Below are 21995 nucleotides of genomic sequence, written 5' to 3'. Positions count from 1 at the left end.
TCTGCAGAATCCTACAATGGGATTTCCTGGATTTTTTTTTCTCATTTTGTCTCTCATAGTTGAAGTGTACCTCTGATGAAAATTACAGACCTCTCTCATCTTTCTATGTGGGAGAACTTGCAAAATCAGTGGCTGACTAAATACTTTTTTGCCCCACTGTATATCAGCAAAGGGTTAAGTGCAAGTATTTGCTTTAATCTTCTCATCTATGTTGCAGGAAAAGCCTGGGTGCCCAAAAAGATTGTGGACCCCATCATGGAGAATGTGACTCTGGAGCCGGAGCTGGAAGAAGCCCTGTCTAGTGCTACTGATGCTGAACTGTGTGATATTGCAGGTAAACACTTCCACCCACATCTACTGGCTTTCACAGAATCTCTAAAGCATCATTTGTTTTGGTTTTATCTCCTTTTCAATCCATTCTTTTCCCATTTTTGTCCTCATAGAGAAAGCAGTTGAATCATAATCATAATCCTAAAAGCTCATAGTGAAGGAAAAATGCACAACAGTTGATCCAATTTTATAAATAATTGTGCATTTTTGTTTTGTTCAATCCTAATCCCCCATATACAATACATGTAAATCTGTTTTTTATTCTTTGAAAACTTCAGATTAATTTAAGATAAAAGCCAAAAATAAAGGAAGAGTATTAAACGATACTCATAGTCTGGATCTGAGTGTCTGATTGTACTGAGTTCAGAGAGTTCAGTTGTCAGATCATCCATCATCGCCTCCTTCTAATCAATATAAACAACATCATCTCTCTACATCCTTCCATTCATCTCATTCATTCACTTTTCCTCAATCTTAATCTTCTCCATTTCCTCCAGAGCTCCTTCCATCTTACCTCCACCCTTCCCCTTCATCCCTCCATCTCCTACCTCCTCCTCCTCCACCCCTGCTGGATATCTCTGTTTGCTAGCTGAACACCATCCAGGGTATCTGCACCCATTAAATGCATGTCGTGTTTCTCATGCTCTGTCATGTTCATGTTGGCAGCCTGTGTTACGCAGAGTCGCTGACATTCAGTAAAACAGGCAGCTTGACTCGTGACACATGCAGAGAGTTAGAGCTGCAGGGCTTGACTGTGCAGAATGTGATGTAATCGCTGCATGTACTTACTGTTAGCGTATTAGCTTTCAAGGGGATTGTTATCATGCTTGATCGGTTTAAATGCTTTATTACATAATGTGATGAACAACTTGTTTAAACTCTTCCGGGCGATAAGGGCCTGTGTCCACTGACAACATGTTTTGCACCGTCAGCGCTCACAACCTCAATTTCAGAGCGCTTTTCACAAGTAGCTCTTGAAAGAAAGAAAGTTGTTTCATGACACTTTCACTTCACCAACCAGGAAGTCTGTTTTAAACTGTTCTGTATTTGCATTAACCTGTACTACAAGGGAATTAAACTACAAGCATTTTAAATCAATAGAGGTTTGGTGTCCTGGCTGGGCAGGAAATTAGACCCTTGAAATATGAGTCTGATAAGTATTTCCCAAGCGGCAACCTCCAGTGTACAAATATGAGTCCAATGAGGAAGTGCTAAAAACTGCAGTTCATTGAGGATCTGCTTGAGGCTGGCTCCGGAAGTACCGGAAACCACATACACACCAATTCAAAGAAGGCAAGGCAAGGCAAGGCAGCTTTATTTGTATAGCACATTTCATACACGAGGGCTGAACTCAATGTGCTTTACATTGAAACATTAAAAGCATTGGAGACATTCAGACAGGCATAAAAGAACACAATTAAAATGAAAAGTATAATAAAAGAATAAAAGAAAAGGAAAATTAGAATATAAAAAAATTACATTCAAATTTTAATTTAAAGTGAGTTAAAATAAGTTAAGATAGGAAGGCAGTGGTAAATAAAAAGGTCTTAATCTCTGATTTAAAAGAGGTGAGAGTTGGAGCAGACCTGCAGCTTTCAGGGAGTGTGTTCCAGATATGTAGAGCATAATGACTAAACGCTGCTTCACCATGTTTCGTTCTGACTCTAGGGACTGAAAGCAGACCAGTACCTGATGACCTCAGAGGTCCAGATGGTTCATACAGTAGCAGCAGATCAGCAATGTATTTTGGGCCTAAACCATTCAGTGCTTTATAAACCATCAGCAGGATTTTAAAGTCTATTCTCTGACAGACAGGAAGCCAGTGTAGAGATCTAAGAACTGGAGTGATGTGGTCTACTTTTTTGGTCCTTGTTAGGACTTGAGCAGAAGCATTCTGTATGAGCTGCAGCCGTCTGATGGACTTTTTAGGGAGTCCTGTAAAGACCCCCGTTACAGTAGTCTAGTCTGCTAAAGATAAATGCATGGAGGAGTTTTTCTACATCCTGCTGAGACATGAGTCCTTTAATCCTTGATATATTCTTAAGGTGATAGTAGGCTGACTTTGTAATTGTCTTAATGTGGCTGCTGAAATGAAGGTCTGAGTCTAAGATTACACCAAGGTTTCTGGCTTGGTTTGAACATTTCATCGTAGCAGATTGGAGCTGAGCAGTAACCTTTAACCTTTCTTCCTCCAAAAACAATCATTTCAGTTTTTTCTTTGTTTAACTGAAGAAAGTTCTGGCTCGTCCAGTCATTGATTTGTTCAATGCATTTACTCAGTGTTTGTATGGGACTATAATCCCCTGGTGATATGGTGATGTAAATGTGTGTCATCTGCATAGCTATGATATTTTATTTGGTTGTTTCTTATTATCTGACCTAAGGGGAGCATGTAGATGTTGAATAGCAGAGGCCCCAGAATGGATCCCTGAGGTACTCCACATACGATTTTCATCCGCTCAGATGTGTATTTACCTATAGACACAAAATAGTCCCGGTCATTTAAATAGGACTTAAGCCAATTTAGTACTGCACCAGAGATTCCCACCCAGTTTTCAAGTCTGTCCAGTAGTATCTTGTGGTCAACTGTGTCAAAAGCAGCACTAAGATCAAGTGATACCAAAACTGAAATTTTGCCATTGTCTGTGTTTAAATGAATATCATTGAGGACCTTGACTAGAGCGGTCTCTGTGCTGTGATGTGATCGGAATCCTGATTGGAAGACATCAAAACAGTCATTTATCATTAGATAATTGTTCAGTTGTTGAAAAACAGCTTTTTCAATAATTTGACTTAAAAAAGGGAAAGAAGACGATCTTTACAGCAGAAATAAACATGTTTACAGCCTGGTTCAAAAGACGAGTGTTGTCTGGATAGCTAATTTTTCTCTCTTTACACACTGTACGGGGGGAGATTATTTTTATAACGCGGCAATACGAAGATATTGAGATTAAGAGTCTTCCAATGAGAGGCACAGCTGACTTGATTGACAGGCGGGAACACTGTAGCTGTTGGCTAGGAGGCTCAAAGCCCACCTTTTTACGTCACAATTGCTCGTCAGCAGCAATATGGCTGCCACAGACGATTGGCCTCAAAACAGCTCTTCAGAAACAGATGGAAGACGTCACGGATACTACGTCCATATTTTATACAGTCTATGGTATTTCCTCCACCATTGTTGTTTACAAAGTCGATATTATAAGCCCTGCCCCTTCTTCATTTTCATTGGTTACTTATGGATGAGTGACAGACGAGCGTGGCTGAGTTCTAAAAGTTTAACTTCTTTCAAACTGAGATGACTGTGACAAAATGAAGCTAGTTTTGAACAGGGGTGCATCTCACTCGGCTGAAGGTGAAGCTATCAGCAGTATGTCTGCCCCCTGGTGGATGGCTGCAGGAGAGGTCAAAAAATCCATGGGGGAGCAGTCAAACTTTAAAAAATAAATACACGTCGTACGAATGTTTCTCACATCCGTATGCTGTGGTGATATGTAGTTAGTATTTGACTGTTTTGTGTTCAAGGCCTCTTTTTCCTGAAAAGTTTCTTTTTCGTTAGTTATTAGAGTTTAAAAACGGGGTTTTACTTCCTGTTTCCTTTGATTCACAGCCGCCGTAGAGTGAAACTTCAAAGGACTCACAGCGTCTTGTGACGTTACGCTGTAGGGCGGAGCTTATTACAGGGGCTTCACAGGCTCTGGCTGCACAATGGCGGCGCCCAGGAGCGGGATTTTTTGGCTTCAGAACCGTACAACGGGAAGAGGCGGAGCAACGCTGTCCATTTTTATTTACAGTCTATGGTTTTGAAGGGAATTTTTCCACTCAAGTCTCAGAGCACGTCAAATGTTGAACTGCATAGAAATTGCTACTGCAAGTGCAAAAATCGCTGCCAGTGGACACCCGAGAGTGTGCTCTGAAAATAGTTAAAAATGTCATCCTTGTAAGTCAAATCTCACTTTGTGATTGGTAGATATTTTGCATTCAGTGTGTGTAATGTTTTATAAAACAAAAACTGCTTGCCTGGAGTCAAAGATGAAAACGAGAGATAGATCAGGAGCAGAATCAGCTCCAGATGTTGTCGGGGGTAGCATGCCGTTCCTCTTTTAAGAGCAGCTTGTGTTCCTCCACTGTTTATGTCTTTGCAAACTGCTCCGTTCTCATGCTCTCCATCTTTCTGACAAACAGATGAGGTGATAATCCTCTCTGAATCATTTGGTTTATATAGTGTCTTAGAGTAGCTGCTCACTTTAGAAACTTATTTCAGCTTCACTGCAGCCGGACGCTCGCAGGATTCCTCAAGTGTAACTTTTTTTCACAGGATGAAACTCGTCTGTGTGGTGTGGATGCTGCAGGTGGAGCTGCACATGTTACCTGTTGAACTAGCCTACATGATAAATTGCTTTAATGTTCTGCTCTTTGGGCCACGTTTGATCTGCTTGTTGCAAGTTCTTATGTCCTGTATGTATGTGCATGTTGGTCCACTGTAATCAAACATTCTTAAATCTATCAACTCTTTCTCAACATTTCCTGTGTTTCTCCTTCTGCCACTTTCTTTTTTCTGTATTCTCTCCATCCTCACTTAGTCTTCTTGCTGTTTTCCAGCCATCCTGGGTATGCACACCCTGATGAGTAACCAGCAGTACTATGAAGCCCTGGCCAGCAGCACCATAGTCAACAAGCAAGGCCTCAACAGTACGCACACACCTCTGCACACGCACTGAAACTTATGTAACTGAGTCTGTTATCTGCTAGTTTACTCGAACCAGAGACGGTTCAGGGTTCAGGGTTTGTTTCAAGAAGTAAGTGAAATGATCTGTGAAGAAAGCAGATCACTCCGCTGGTTTAAAGCAAATATGACCTCACTGGAGAAACATGTTGAGAGCTGGACTGTAATCAAGTGAAATGATCTCATGTTGGCAGAAAGATGGTTTATTTTAACAAAGATGATGGACTCACTTACACTCATTTTACACTCTGTGCATGCACAAATATAGTTACACAGATTAGACCTGAGTGTTGAGTCAACAAGCAGAACATGAATGTATATAGTGTCCTATAGCTCCTCCAGAAATAACACTGTATGTTATCATTTCATCCACCTGATGAAATGTGCTGTATTTCGACCTTTATGTCTCCATCACACTCATGAATAAGTCTTTTTTTTATCCTGCATGGTGGTTCAGTGTTAAGATTTTCATAGAGCTCAAGTCTCTTAAAGATTGGAAGCTGTCCACATCTGATTCTTCAACTTAACTTTTGCATTGTATTCTCCTGCTGATACGATAGAAGTACAAAAACATTGAACACATTTTCATTTAGTTTGAAGCTCCTGTGGGGAGTTTTTTTCGAGGTTACGAAACAGAATAAAATTGATACTGAGGTATCTTTATGAACTTCTAAAGCAAACCAAACCATCAACAACAAGATTGAATACTTCTTAATAGTCGTTTTAAACATTTATTGACCTGCTGTGAGGTAGTTGCATGCAAACTGATTAACAGTTAGCCCCAGAAACAGCTGCATATTCATGATTCATGACATATTTAATAGTCAAATGACAGCAGGGTGAGATTTGTGCTCAGAAAAGACTCCTCACACATATACAGGACTGATCAGAAAAGAGAAAACCACTTTGACCACAGGGGGCGCCAAACTGAAACAAACCAAAAGCTTAGATTCTTAATGATAGCATGTAACAAGTGCAGAAAGAGGCTCCTCACAGGTTTGAATGAGGGTTATTCTATCAGGTAGACATGTTTGATCAACAGTCTGAATGTGTTTAAGGTGTGATCCAGTGCACCCAGTATAAACCAGTCCCTGATGAAGAGCCCAACGCCACCGATGTCGAAGATACGCTGCAGAGGATGAAAAGGAACGACCCGGACCTGATCGAGGTCAACCTCAACAACATCAGAGTGAGTGTTAGTTTGTGTGTGTGTGTGTGTGTGTGTGTGTGTGTGTGTGTGTGTGTGTGTGTGTGTGTGTGTGTGTGTGTGTGTGTGTGTGTGTGTTATGAGAATATTGGATTGAAAATCACCTTAATTGCTTTAATTGAAACGTTTCCCTCGATGAGTTGTAAAAACCTGCTGCTGATAGTGTGTTAGACTGGAGTAAACCAACTTAATTCCCTCAAAATTTGAATTATAATTGTTTTATTTTGCAAATTAAATTATAAAAGCTTCTATAGATATAGTCAGGGTTACTGCTTTTAGTAGCCATGTCCTAAATTGAGTCATTACAGTATTAATAAAGAGCGATGCATTAATAAACTAAACAGAAGAGGTCTGGATTGTGCTTCATACATGACATAAGACTGACTAAGAATATAGAGGTTAAATCATACATGTTGAATATATAAAAGACACCAACTTTTATTTTGGTAGTTATTGGGGGCGGCAGTAGCTCAGTCCATAGGGACTTGGCTTGGGAACCGAAGGGTCGCCGGTTCAAGTCCCAGTATGAAAGAAGCTTGGCAAGTGGACTGGTGGCTGGAGAGGTGCAGGCACCAACCCCCAACTGCACGGGGTGCGCTTGTTGACGGCACTTTCCTCACTCTGACATCTCTCCCTAAGCATGTTCACTGCATGTGTGTGCATTTGTATGTATATACCAAAAAAAACTGTATGTGTAGCATGTCCAAAAATAGCATAAGTGAAAAAAATGAATTACCATAATTACATAGCCAACAAACCATGACAATAACTGAGTGTTAATGTTTGTGTGTTGTGTTTTCTTCTCATAGAACATCCCCATCAAGACCCTGAAGGAGTACGCAGACGCTCTGATCACAAACAGCGTGGTGGAGAGGTTTAGTATCGTAGGAACCCGGAGCAACGACCCCGTAGCTTTCGTAAGTCACCGGTGTAACTTGATAAAAGTCCATTTGAGACCGTTTATTGAAACTTCTCTGTCCTCAGTGTTTATGAGGTTCAATATAAGTTATTCATTAAATATAAATCTTGTTTTATGGGTAAGAAAATAATGACTTCTCTGTTTTTACTCTTTATATCAAAATGTAGGGAGGCTAAGAACGACATCAATAAGTTTGTTATAGTTTATTTGGCAGCCAGTGATTGTAGTTCAAAAACCCACAGATTCATTAAGAGTACTTTGTGTGTGTGTGTGAGTGTGTGTGTGTGTGTGTGTGTGTGTGTGTGTATGTTTGTGTGTGTGTGTGCGTGCGTTCCTCAGGCGCTGGCCGAGATGTTGAAGGTGAACACGACACTGAAGAGCCTGAACGTTGAGTCTAACTTCATCACAGGATCAGGAATCGTGTCCCTCATAGCGGCACTGCAGAGCAACACGACGCTACAGGAGCTCAAGATAGACAACCAGGTACCAACGGAGTACACGAGCACACACACACACACACACACACACACACATACACACACAGCTCATATGAATGTGTGTGAGGGTTAGGCAGGGAGCGTTCAGTGTAATGCTCCCTGATTGCTCCGTGATGTGTCACACTGTTCGTCTGTGAGTCACTAACAAGTCATTACTGAATCTTACTGAATGATACAAACCGTGTGAGTCACTCTGCACCAGAAACATCCATGAGACGTCACGCTCTCCTGTCTTCATGTGCATGCGACTCATGTTTGTGAACGGATGTTTTATACATGGCAGGAAGGAATAATCTTAAAGTGAAGAAAGGGTTTGCACGCCTTCTTCAAGAGATGGATGTGCAGACCAAGCTGTGCTGAGCTGTTTGTGAAGAAGTGAAGAAATCTCTATAATATATTCTGCAGAAATACTTTGATACTTACAAATAAAAACCCATCCCTCTGTCATTATATCAGAGCAATGCGAGTAAATATAAACTGCAATTTCAATGAAGTTTGAAGTTTTGATTTTATTATTGTGTCATGCATACAATCATATGCCCAGCCCGCTTGGGCTTACAGGACACCATAAATTCATGCAGTCCAGGGTCAGAGCATACAGAGCGATCACTCCTGGTAAGGAAACTGAGGGGAGAAAATTACAACAGAATAAAAGAAAATAATACAAATAAAAATACACACTACTTAAAGCTGCTGTGAGGAACTTTTGATTAATATTAATTTTGGTGCCCAATTGTGGACAAAGTGATACCTCTTTTCTCTTGTTCTGTACATTCAAAAGTAGTGTTTTCAACAAAAACCTCACCCTGTTGTCTTTTAACAGCCAGATTTATCACTCAATGTGATTATTTACCATGAAAACAGCCAAATGTCAATCATGTGGTCTGACACCTACCCCCTCTGAGTGGTTTAAGGCATTAAAAATGACAACAGAGAAGGTATCAGTGTTGTTTATGGTTTTGTTTGCTTTTGAAGGTCATAAAGAGGCATCAGTGTTGGTTTCAGTCTGTTTCTCAGCTGGTGAAAAACTCCTCATAGTGCCTTTTAAAAGACTATCTTGTCTTCTTTTCCAGCTGTTGATATAAAAATTGGCGAATTTAAAGGTGACATATCATGCAAAATTGACTTTCTAATGGTTCTTTACCTGAAATATGTTTCCCTGGCATGTCTACAAACCCCCCGAGAATGAAAAGAATCCATTCTGCCCCTGTTCTGATTTCTCCACCTTTCTGTAAATGTGTGTGAAACGAGCCGTTTCAGACTTCCGTGTTTTTGTTACATAACAACAATATCCGGTCTGTCACGGAGTCAGAGCTCGGAGCTTGTTCAGCCCATAGACTGTATAAAATACAACTCAATCCCTCCTCCGTTTTTCATTCCCTGCACACATGTGTGCTAACAAGGAGCTTAGGAGGGAGGCATGCTAGTTGTAGGCTGTCTTAATAAACACAAAGGTCGGTTTTACTCCCCACGTCTGCAGATTTGAAGATCTAGTGGATGATTTTTATTTATCATGGATAAGTGCTAGCGCTAGTTCGCATAGCCACATAGCTACATGTTCGTAGCTGTGTACCAAGACACACGTCTACATACTGATAAATAAAACAACAAGAAACACTAAATCTGTGACCAATCCTTCAGAAAGGTCCTGCTACAGGCGCCTCTCCGTCTGGATCAGATTCAGAGGGTTGAAGTAACGTGATCTCTGAGCAGCCGTGTATATTCAGCCAACATGTAAACATTAGATCAACGTGCTGGAGAGCCGAGGCACATCCACTTCCTGAGGGGGCGTGGTCAGAGAGAAAACAGAGTGTTCTGAGCAGGGCTGAAGAAGAGGGTTTTACAGGCAGACCAAAATCTGATTTCAAAGTGTTTTTTGAGCATAAACTTTAAAGACATGTTTTGGGGACCTCTTAGACCAATATATATTGATGAAAAAAGCCTGATATGTCACCTTTAAACACATCAGAATTAAACAACCAATAAAATTTTTGTACATCAGTCCACCACAATATTTCAGGCTTTTTACAGGCAATTTCTAGAAACAATATGTCTCTGAGGTCATTATAATTTGTACAGTACAAAAGAAAATGGGACTCTGCTCCATTCAAATCACACATCTCACAGAGTCTGTTTTCTTCTGTGATATTTCTGGATCAACCGACCTCAATGACCAGAGGAAGACCACCAGATCTGAACTGTGCAACCAAAGATCTTTGGCTTCTAGATAAACGCAACGTTACATAGAACTCAGGGATAAAATGATGCTTGATCTGCACACATGTCCTTAGTTTTGCTTTGGACAGAACATTTTCAAACCATTTTACTTCATATTTGAACATGAGCTTAACTTTCACAGAGTTAACAATACAGCAGAAATGAATCCTGTAGATATACAACATGTCCACCTCCTCAAAAATTAAGTACAGCTCTTCCGTCCATGGAGAGTTATGTATTTTGCTCCAAACAAATACCTTCTTGTTTATTCTGTCATCTGACATTTTTATTAGCCGATCCCACAATCAGATCATTTCACATTTTAGCTGTCCAGACTCTGGTGCCCACCCCAAATCTCTATGAATTGCTGGGATTGGAGCAAATCTATGAACCAACAGAAAACACCTAACAATATATTTTTTGAGTCCTTTAAACCCAACACCCCTGCAGCATAGTTCAAAACTGGAGACATACATGCATCAAGTTAAGTCCTTACATACTTTTATTTTGTTGATGACTGATTTCAGTATTCAATATTTAGCACCCATACAACCTCAAGACAGTTCTCCTGGCTCCGTCTCGCCTGGTTTGCATTCACAACCACTTATCTCCTCCTTTTTCTCTCTTTTTTCTCGCCTCTTCTTCTTCCTCATCCTTTCATCTGTTGTGCCCTCTCCCTCTCTCTCTCTCTCTCCCTCTCTTTACTCACTGCAGAGCCAGCCTCTGGGCAACAAGGTGGAGATGGAGATAGCCAGCATGCTGGAGAAAAACACCACCCTGCTGAAGTTTGGATATCACTTCACCCAGCAGGGCCCGCGCCTCCGAGGCTCCAACGCCATGATGAACAACAACGACCTGGGTGGGTTACACACACACTGATAAGTCCTGGGAACACAAACACACACACTCATTGTAGATCATCACCAAGACACTGATTTGGAACTGAAGTTGATAACGTCTCTAAAGTCCAGAGAGAGCCGAGCTTCAGTCAGTTATGTAACTCGTTGCGGTCTCTCTGTTTTGTTGCGTTTGGCAGATTTGGTTGTTTTGTGCTTTCATGCTGACTTATTATCCTCACTATATTTCCTGGAGTTTAATCACTCTAACAGAAGAAGAAGAGTGATATCACCGGCCTGTAACTCACCAACGTAGCCAATCAAAACAGGCACATTTTAAGTCATGACATCAGCACGAAGAAAAGAGAGAGAGAGAGAGAGAGAGAGAGAGAGAAAAAGACGAACTGACTGAAATGTTCTTTCGGTGCACAAGCAGGCTCTTCTTCTGTGATTTCATGTTGTGCATGTGTTTTATTTGAACTGTAACAAACAAACTGTGACTGTGTGTGTGTCATAATGTTGTCATAATGTTTTCCTCCCCTCCTCCTCCTCCTCCTCGTCGTCTTTAAGCCCGGGCCGTCAGGTCAGAGTCGGACGGCTCCTTCACTCTCACTCTGTCCGTGCCCGAGCTGGAGAGAGCCTTCGGGAAAAAGTTCAAGTCCAAGACTAAGTAAAGACAACGGGAACACGAACAGGCCGCTGCGTCTTGCTTCTCTTCTGCTCAGTTCATTTCCAGATCACCTGAAGGCTCTGCCACATCCTGTCGTACCTCTCAGAGAGTTTCCTCTTGCTTCTCCAAAGAACATAGCATCACTTCTTTGATGAAACTTTCTCTTCCTTTATCCTCCTTTGTGGCTTTCCATCTTCTTTCGGCTGTAAACACCTTCATGGCTTTCATCTTCTATTTCCTGAATTGATTCCTGGAAATGAGTCGGTGCTGTTTTTCTATTTTTGGCCACCTCATCTGTCCTTTGTCTCGTGTGATCAGTCTCTTCTCTGAGCTGCTGTTTCTCTGCTGCCGTAATGTCTGGAGGCACTGAACCTCCTCTTTGAAACCTCTGTCCTCTCTTTCTCCTGCTTCATATACAGTCATGGCCAAAAGTTTTGAGAATGACACAAATATTACATTTTCCCAAAGTCTGCTGCTTCAGGGTTTTTAGGTGTTTTTGTCAGATGTTTCTATGGTATAATGAAATACAATTAGAAGCATTTCATAAGTATCAAAAGCTTTTATTGAGAATTACACAGAATTCATGCAATAAGTCCATATTTGCAGTGCTGACCCTTCTTTTTCAAGACCTCTGCAATTCTCCCTGGCATGCTGTCAATCAACTTCTGGACCAAATCCTGACTGATGGCAGTCCATTCTTGCATAATCAATGCTTGGAGTTTGTCAGAATTTGTGGGTTTTTGATTGTCCACCCGCCTCTTGAGGATTGACCACAAGTTCTCAATGGGATTAAGATCTGGGGAGTTTCCTGGCCAAGGGCCCAAAATCTTAATGTTTTGTTCCCCGAGCCTCTTTGTTATGACTTTTGCTTTATGGCAATGTGCTCCATCATGCTGGAAAAGGCATTCTTCATCACCAAACTGCCCTTGGATGGTTGGGAGAAGTTGCTCTCGGAGGACGTTCTGGTACCATTCTTTATTCATGGCTGTGTTTTTAGGCAAGATTGTGAGGGAGAGCCCACTCCCTTGACCGAAAAGCAACCCCACACACGAATGGTCTCAGGATGCTTCACTGTTGGCAAGAGACAGAACTGATGGTAGCGCTCACCTCGTCTCCTCCGAACAAGCCTTCCTCCAGATGCCCCAAACAATCGGAAAGGGGATTCATCAGAGAAAATGACTTTACCCCAGTCCTCAGCAGTCCAGTCCCTGTACCTTCTGCAGAATATCAGTCTGTCCCTGATGTTTTTACTGGAGAGAAGTGGCTTCTTTGCTGCCCTCCTTGACACCAGGCCTTCCTCCAAAAGTCTTCGCCTCACTGTGCGTGCAGATGCACTCACACCTGCCTGCTGCCATTCCTGAGCAAGCTCTGCACTGGTGGTGGCCCGATCCCGCAGCTGTAACACCTTCAGGAGACGGTCCTGGCGCTTGCTGGACTTTCTTGGGCGCCCTGGAGCCTGTTTGGCAACAATTGAACCTCTCTCCTTGAAGTTCTTGATAATTGGATAGACGGTTGACTGAGGTGCAATCTTACCCGCTGCTATAAACTTCCCTGTTAGGCCCTTTTTGTGCAATGCAATGATGGCTGCACGTGTTTCCTTGCAGGTAACCATGGCTAACAGATGAGGAACAATGGTGTCATGCACCATCTTCCTTTTAAAGTGTCCAGTCACTCAATCATGACAGATTGATCGCCAGCCTTGTCCTCATCAACACCCACACCTGTGTTAATGTGTGTGACACCTGTGTGTCATTGAAATGATGTTAGCTGGTCCTTTTGTGGCAGGGCTGAAATGCAGTGGAAATGTGTTTTTGGTGATAAAGTTCATTTTCAAGGCAAAGAGGGACTTTGCAATTAATTGCAGATGAGCTGATCACTCCTCATAACATTCTGGAGTATATGCAAATTGCCATTATAAAAACTGAAACAGCAGACTTTGTGAAAATTAATAGCTGTGTCATTCTCAAAACTTTTGGCCATGACTGTACTGCTCACACCAAGAGCTGGATTGATGACCAGAACTTATCAATAAAATGAGTATGAAACTGATCATACTGGTACATTTAAAAGGTCAATGTGATTATCTTACAGATTGGTGTTTGGAGGCATTACTGCACATTTGCAATGTTCTTGAAGGCCACTTGTGGTTCGCCCAAAGTGATGCCATGAGGTCGGCATCAGCTGGCATTGAAAAGTACTGAAACTTAGAAATATAAATTGCAGAATTACAAATAAGTCAACCTGACGTCTGTGTTGCTGCTTTGAGGATTATGCAAGCAAAGAAGTGATGCATAGAATCAAACCGAGCAATCCTTCCTGTGTAGATTTTATAATTTGTTGTTGCAGGTCCAACAGTATTTTTAGAGTCTGAAGTAGGTCAGTGGAAAAGTTCTTTAAGGCGTTCTTGTTGCTTCAGTGTTTCTGGTTGTAGCACCATGCCTTTTTACTAAGTAATGAACTAAAAACTTTCATAGTTTGAAAGTTAAGCTCTGATCTGGTTTGTCTGAAGAGCTCCTGCTCGGCTCATGTGGAAGATAAACGTGCCTTTCTTTCCTGATTCTTTGGACTTTCTGTCGTTGCTTCCTCAGCTCTGCTTCAGCAAACTGTGCTCACCTTTAGCTCAAGTTTATGCTGATGATAACATAGATGATGATGATTAACTAATATGCATTTTGGTATTCCATCTCAACCTTCCATCTCCTTCTCTCTCCACCTTCCCTCCATCCACAGTAAGAAAGAGAAGGCTTGAGGGAGGACCCATCTTCCCCAAGTGTCGGACGAATGTGTAGAAACCAAAGCTACTCTCAGCCCTCTGTTCCTCTTCAACCCCTGCCATCTTTACAAACCAGACTTGGATCCCTCCTCGGCCTCACACCCGGCCTCCGCAAGAAGTTCACGAACACCTCGTCAGGTTTCTGTGTTTCTGTTTCTGAGATGATCGCTGAACTTTGTCCTGTTTTCATTTGACATCAGAGGAGCTCAGTGCATGCCAAAGGTGATGTTTTATACTGTTTTTGTTTCCTGGAGTTTAAATTTCATCTTGGTTAAAAACTTCTTTTTAATCATTCATCCTTTAATATCTCTTCCTCAAGTGTTACGCAAAGAGGGCTGTATGTCTGGAGAGCCTCGTGAAAGATGGCAGGGAACTTAAAGCCATCCCTGTTTGTATTTAGGAGTCCAATGATGTATTCTTGTTCAGTAAGAGAGTTGAGTTATTCCTTCTAATGTCGCTTCAAGGTTTTCACACTAAGTATTTTTTACTGATTGTACTCCGAAGCTGAGGGACGTAGATTCTTCAGATATAGAGTGATGGATTTATAATCCTAGCTACTGTGAGATGTGCCGCTTCATATTATCAGAATATATTTATTTGTGACCGACGTGGGAAAGAGTTAGAGGCTGTTCAAACACGCGACTGTGCTGCTTTGAGTCATAACTTGGGTAAAGATGAGAATGCACGCTCTGATCACTCTCTGCAACATTTTACAGAGTTCATATCACAAGTTTCTGCAGAGCGTTCCTGCTAGCTAGGAATAACAAATGCACGTTTCAGTAACATCCAAAAAGACAGGTGGTGTGTAGTGAGGGGTGTTTATGCAAATTAGAACCAACAGGGTGAGCAGGACTCTTCAGGATCTCACTAAACATTATCCATCTTACTACCCAGCTACCCACTGATGGCATCAACAAGTGAACACAGATTATTTATAAACAGATGATTTGATTGGATTGAAAATGAGTGATTTATGAAGCTAAAAGAAGCAGTCCCTCAGGTGTCATGGTTGGTCGTGCTTCATTGTAGGGATGTAAGGATACACTCAACCCACCATTCAATTTGAATCACAATTTTTGGTTCACTCACGATTCTCTAACGATTTTCAAGATAACAGGATTGAACTCAAAATTTGAATAACTATTTTATTTCAATCCTCAGATATGGACAGCTGCAATATATATTTGTTCTCTTATATTCCTTTGTAAAAAAAGTAATCCTTTTTCATTTTGAAGGTGTGTTGTAACTCAAATAAAACCACTGCACACTTTTTTTCAGCACCTTGCAAAAAAACTCAAAATGAGCGTACAAAAATACCTTGTTGGAAAAATTTCAGAACAATTCTAAAGAAATGGAAAGTGAACAATTCCCAAATGAAAGTATGAAATATTCAAACAATTAAGGTCAATCTCTTTAAATGAACTAAAGAGCAGCTTCTGTTCCTGGCTGTGAATTGACATGTTGTTCTTCAGGAATATCAGGGAAAGACAAAATGCTGCCGTACCTCAGACTGTAAACACAAAGGTGCATCCTGACCTGCTCGGTCTTCACCTGCTGCTGCCATGTCTGTTATGATCAACTCAGCAAGTGACGAGAGAGCAGCGCAAGAGACTTCATGAACAAGCGGAGTGAAATGCAGATAGCGCCCTCTACTGTTTGAAAATAATAACACAATTAGGGATGGGTACCTTTCACATTTGAACCGATACGGTACCGATACCCGGTACCTGGGAATCGGTACCGGTACTCAACGGTACCAATTTTCGGTACCTTTGTGTTTTTATGTGGTAATAAATGTTAATTAAAAAAAAAAAAAAATCTCAAATTTGTTTAATTTAACATATTTATTTAATTTAACATGAAATGAACAGAAACAGGATTAATTAGGTGATTAGATATATTAGCTGACACGTGCTCGTGGCGTCTAATTGCTCTTTCAGGAGTTTATCAATGAACACACGTGAATGTCTGCAGACGGGGAAAAGTCAGTTCTCCGTCTCTGTATAAGAACAGGACACACAGCTTACTTGTTGGGCACTCACACACACAGGAACGGTTATAAACAGGGCAGGTAGTCGGAGCGAGAGAGTCAGTCTCAACCATAGACTGTAGAAAATAAACGTAATCCTCCTGCTCTGCCTCATGGTGAGTGCGCGCCCGTCAGCTGCACCCAGAGGAAAATTCTAATGCTCAAGGCTTTCTCTTCTAAGTCTCTGGAGACAAAATTGAGATTCTCTCTTCAGCCTCATTCAAGTTTCAAATTGTTCTCATTCGTTTCTCTTTAGTGTCTCCTAAAATTCACTAGGAGAAATAGTTGAGACTGATTTGACAGGACAGCTGAAGAGAGACAGGAAATGTGGGGAGTAGTGAGCGGGGGAAGACATGCAGGAAATGGTCGACCGGCCGGGAATCGAACCGGTGACCTCTACAACGAGGACTGTAGCCTCTGTATGTGGGGTGCTTAGACCGCTAGGCCACCAGCGCCCAAAAGAATCCACTCCTTTAATTGTAATAATCTGTCTAAATCTGGTCGGCCCTTTTGCGGCTCATATTTTGGTATGAAATCTCTATCTTTTGCAATTTCTCTCAAGTCCACTAAATCTTTGTGAAGTTGTTTTGTTCCAAACAGACTTGTAAAGGAAGGACCAGACTGTGAAGTCAAAGAAGAGATCATTTCACATCTAAATATCTGATCTTGAAGTGGTTCAAATGTTTTAATGAGAATTGTAAGTTTGTGGACAAGTACATTGAAATCTTAATTTTGCAGGGCACTATAAATGTTCATGAAAAGATGAGCTCAGGCTCTTTCTTTGCTCCATCTGAGCTCAACTTGAGACTCAAAAACTGAGTCTGACAAAAACAAATGAGGTTAGATTGAGAGAGCTCCCTGATTTCTCCACCTGAGCTCAAAAGGAGTCACAACACTTGAGAAATACCTGAGAATCATTTCAGATTCTGACCAGATCTCCTTTTGAACTGAAAGGGAGACTAAGCTGAGACTTTTTGAAACTTTTTTCTGGAGGCAAGAATGAGAAACAGGTGACATAAGCTGTAGTCTCATTTTGCTTTCAAACACATCTCATTGTTGTCTAGGAGACATACATGAAACACTTTTGAGATCTCCTCTCTAAATTTATTTTCCTATGGGCAGGCTCCGTTTGGCGCGCTCCCGAGCAGATGCAGACAGCAGAGACGTCCACCCGATCAGTCTCTGACTTTATTACAGGGTGAAAGTATGGAAACTCGCCGTCTCTTCCACTCACTCACAGTCACAGGGATGCGTTCAGGTACCGAAACATGGTATCGTTTGGTTTTACGTGAGTCAGTACTCGGTAGTACCGACGGAATTCACTCTGTACCTATAAAAGTACCGAATTCGGTACCCATCCCTAATCACAATACACACTTTGTTGAATCAATTTTAATCCACCTTATTTGTACCAATTATTTACCGGCTTGTGATATATCCTTACATCCCTCCTTCAATGACAACAGTGTGACCTCATCAGCTTACTCGCGAGTCAGATCATCATTAAACTTCACATTTTCATGCACAGTCAAGTCAAAGCATTGATCTGCTTTTGTGTTACAGATCACAAAAACTGAGCAGAGGTAATGTTAAACCATTCGCATTTTACTACCGACATTTTGAACTCATGCATAAAAAGACTGCAGCACCTGAACAAGGTCGAGTATGTTGACATTTCCTCTTCACTGAACCGGTCCTCTGACGCTGTCAAAGCCCGTACCGTGTTCTGCTTTCACGTTGATCAGCGTCTCCTTAATTCGGCGTGTGTTGTTCAATCTCCCTCGCTGTTTTCCTCCTCTTCTCTTCATGGATCCAAAGTTTCTAGCTCTCCATATAAACCAAATATCCTGCATGTTGTGCAGCCTGCAGAAACGTATGTTTCTCCACAGTGTCAACAGGTAGCGGTGCAATGTGCTGCAGCTCTTTAATCCGATCTTGCGTGCATAATCAGATTGTTCGTAGCGCCGCTTTTGCTGTTGAGAATCACTGTTCCAATGAGGTGTCGACCAATCAGAATCAACTTAATGTAATAAGTAAGAAAGCAGGGTAATCATGTTATTCAGAATTCACCTTCACTCACTTCATAACAACCCAAAGTACTCTAGCTTACTCCAGCTACTGCCTGCATGGACTTCTGTCAAACTTTCAACCAGGTCTGCCTTGATGATAGTGTTATTTGTATTTACTGGAGCTTAAATGTGTGGTTTCATATGAAGAGGGCGGGTACTGCTCAACAAAGGTGTCATATTAAGTGCCTCAACCCAAGTGTGTAGTTTCTTTAGGGCTGTGAACTCTAACAGCTTCAATGATTGTTAGCAGACTGGATGCAGTTTTTCAAAACCAGCCTCTGAGAGTTCACGATGGAGCTGGTCTAGCCGAACATGTCTGTCACACATGTTTACATCCTTGTTACCACACGCTGGTAATGTCAACACTGCTGTATATTTTGTAGCACTTCATTTCAAATCAACGACACTACAGAGGAAGGGTTGGCTGCTATCTAACCGGTAACTAGAGGTGATGTGTGTTGTCGTGTGAGGAATGAGAATACACAGGGTCTGCTATCTGAACTTTATATTTAAAGCCGACAGGTGAACCAGGCTGCAGAACCAAAACGAACCCCACGGTACGATCCACTTTTCCTTGAAGTGCCTGAGACTGACACTCAGTGATAGATTTCACAGCATGTTTCAGGGTCAGATTACGACATGTACTGTTATTAATATCACTGCTCTGTTACTGTCCTGTCAGTGCTGTGGGTGTTAAACAGCTGAATGTAAACTAATGTGACGCAGTAAGTCACTGAATGCTGAGGGTAATGAGGGAAAGGGAACTCCTGCCACTCACAGACTTTGTGTGTCCTTCTCTTCTTCTTTGTTCAGTGTTTTATTCTCATATTTTAGAGCCTGATTTTGTGTTTTGTTAGATAGTTCACTTTTTTTGTTTGATTTTTTTGTTAAATAAATAAAGCTTGAATAGTAATAATAATATTTGCACAGTGCTTCTGTTGTAATGTGTGCTGTGTTCTGTCATATGAAGACAACAGTGACACCCTGTGGCAAGGTGGACAAACAACAACAATGAGGTACATGAGTCCATATTTCCCTGCAGTGCCCTCTGCAGGCCAACAGTAGACATCACAGTTTACACTTGAACAACATTTCTCTACAATGACTTCTGACTCTCTTCACATGGTTGATTCATTCAGGGTGCACACACCAGAAGATGGGAAAATCTGTAGTAGTAATAATAACAAACATCAGTGGGGTCATGGCTACATTAGTCATACATAATATTTTTAATGCAGCAGCCTCACTGGGGTAAATATTACAGCATGTATGACATAAATGAAGGAATAGACTTTCTTACATGTAAGATCATCTCTGATTATATGCAAGATGTTGAAGCTATGTTGCTGTTTTGAGTGATTTTATTCATCAGATAAACTCCTTTGCAAAATGATGGAACCACATGCACAACACCAAAAAGACGGCGAAAGCAAATACAGCCAAAGCATATTATTTTAAAGCTCCTGTGAGTCATTTACAACTGGTTATGAAAAGACTTAATCTCATACTGATGCTTCTGTATGACCTACACTACCGTTCAAAAGTTTGGGGTCACCCAGACAGTTTTGTGTTTTTCATGAAAACTCACACTTTTATTTATCAAATGAGTTACAAAATGAATAGAAAATATAGTCAAGACATTGAGAATGTTAGAAATAATGATTTTTAGTTGAAATAATAATTTTGTCCTTCAAACTTTGCTTTCATCAAAGAATGCTCCCTTTGCAGCAATTACAGCATTGCAGACCTTTGGCATTCCAGCTGTTAATTTGTTGAGGGAATCTGAAGAAATTTCACCCCACGCCTCCTGAAGCACCTCCCACAAGTTTGATTGGCTTGATGGACACTTCTTGTGTACCATAAGGTCAAGCTGCTCCCACAACAGCTCAATGGGTTTGAGATCTGGTGACTGCGCTGTCCACTCCATTACAGACAGAATACCAGCTGCCTGCTTCTTCCCTAAATAGTTCTTGTATAATCTGGAGGTGTGCTTTGGGTCATTGTCCTGTTGTAGGAGGAAATTGTCTCCAATCAAGCGCTGTCCACAGGGTATGGCATGGCGTTGCAAAGTTGAGTGATAGCCTTCATTATTCAAAATCCCTTTTATCTTATACAAATCTCCCTCTTTACCTGCACCAAAGCAGCCCCAGACCATCACATTACCTCCACCATGCTTAACAGATGGTGTCAGGCACTCTTCCAGCATCTTTTCACTTGTTCTGTGTCTCACTAATCTTCTTCTGTGTGATCCAAACACCTGAAACTTTGATTCGTCTGTACATAACACTTTTTTCCAATCTTCCTCTGTCCAATGTCTGTGTTCTTTTGCCCATATTAATCTTTTCCTTTTATTGGTCAGTCTCAGATATGGCTTTTTCTTTGCCACTCTGCCTAGAAGGCCAGCATCCCGGGGTCGCCTCTTCACTGTAGACGTTGACACTGGCGTTTTGCAGGTACCATTTAATGAAGCCGCCAGTTCAGGACCTGTGAGGTGTCTATTTCTCAAACTAGAGACTCTACTGTACTTGTCTTCTTGCTCAGTTGTGCACCGGGGCCTCCCACTTCTCTTTCTACTCTGGTTAGAGCCTGTTTGTGCTGTTCTCTGAAGGGAGTAGTACACATCGTTGTAGGAAATCTTCAGTTTCTTTGCAATTTCTCGCATGGAATATCCTTAATTTCTAAGAACAAGAATAGACTGTGGAGTTTCATATGAAAGTTCTCTTTTTCTGGCCATTCTGAGAGTATAATCGAACCCACAAATGTGATGCTCCAGATACTCAACTAGCTCAAAGAAAGGCCAGTTTTACAGCTTCTCTAACCAGCAAAACCATTTTCAGCTGTGCTAACGTAACTGCACAAGGGTTTTCAAGGTGTTTCTAATCATCCATTAGCTTTCTAATGCGATTAGCAAACACAATGTACCATTAGAGCACTGGAGTGATGGTTGCTGGAAATTTGCCTCTATACACCTATGTAGATATTCCATTAAAAACCAGACGTTTGCAGCTAGAATAGTCATTTACCACATTAACAATGCATAGAGTGTATTTCTGATTCATTTAATGTTATCTTCATTGAAAAAAAACTGTGCTTTTCTTTCAAAAATAAGGACATTTCTAAGTGACCCCAAACTTTTGAACAGTAGTGTATAAAAGCAAAGCAAGCTATCAGCTTCAAGATTGATGATTTCTTTATGTTAATTTTACTATATGATGACTATAATTTAAATCAGGGGTTCCCAAAATGATTTCCTGACTGGCTTCAATACAGGTCACAAGCCCACCTCCTCCATTTTAACAGATGGGATATAGGTCAAAAATTAAATAAACTTAAAACACATTTTTTGCATTTATGCTTCCTGCCATACAGTTATCATACTGATATATGTGACGAAAAAACAAACATATTTTAGCCATCATTATGGACACAAAAAGGAAAATAGTGGTTTCATTTTAAACAAAACCATGTAAAAAATATCTGTTTTCCACTTCTCTTTGTTGCCACATCACCTATAATGAGACTAAGCCGGATAAACAACAGTATCAGTGGGATAACCACGACTTTAGAATAAATGGACGTAGTCTCCATGACGTCACCCATCTGATTCTGAAGCCCTGTTTTGAAGCCAATCGTCAGCGGGCGCCATATTGGAAATGCTGAACTCAACCTAACATCTGTCGAGCTAGTCTGAGGTAAAGAGGCGGGCCTTAAGCCTTTTCGCAACA

At 41.2% G+C, this 21995-nt stretch overlaps 1 protein-coding gene across 2 annotated transcripts in view; it reads left to right on the top strand.

Moving 5' to 3' along the window:
* The window catches only part of tmod1 (tropomodulin 1), a 43789-nt gene extending 24608 nt beyond the window's left edge, over window positions 1-19181 (top strand). The window contains exons 6-13 of one of the 2 annotated variants that reach the window (XM_034686883.1): window positions 218-334; window positions 4930-5019; window positions 6112-6242; window positions 7070-7177; window positions 7519-7662; window positions 10608-10752; window positions 11300-11399; window positions 14130-19181. In XM_034686883.1, coding sequence (XP_034542774.1) covers window positions 218-334; window positions 4930-5019; window positions 6112-6242; window positions 7070-7177; window positions 7519-7662; window positions 10608-10752; window positions 11300-11399; window positions 14130-14148 — 854 coding nt within the window. In that variant the 3' untranslated portion in view covers window positions 14149-19181. The remainder of the gene's footprint in view (window positions 1-217; window positions 335-4929; window positions 5020-6111; window positions 6243-7069; window positions 7178-7518; window positions 7663-10607; window positions 10753-11299; window positions 11400-14129) is intronic. The other variant, XM_034686884.1, reaches the window with a different exon arrangement.
* The last annotated feature ends 2814 nt before the right edge of the window (window positions 19182-21995 follow it).

The sequence above is a fragment of the Notolabrus celidotus genome, chromosome 7, assembly GCF_009762535.1.
Source record: "Notolabrus celidotus isolate fNotCel1 chromosome 7, fNotCel1.pri, whole genome shotgun sequence".
Taxonomy (NCBI): Eukaryota; Metazoa; Chordata; class Actinopteri; order Labriformes; family Labridae; genus Notolabrus; species Notolabrus celidotus.
The sequence above is the reverse complement of the archived record's forward strand: the minus strand, read 5'-3'. Positions and strand labels throughout refer to the sequence as shown.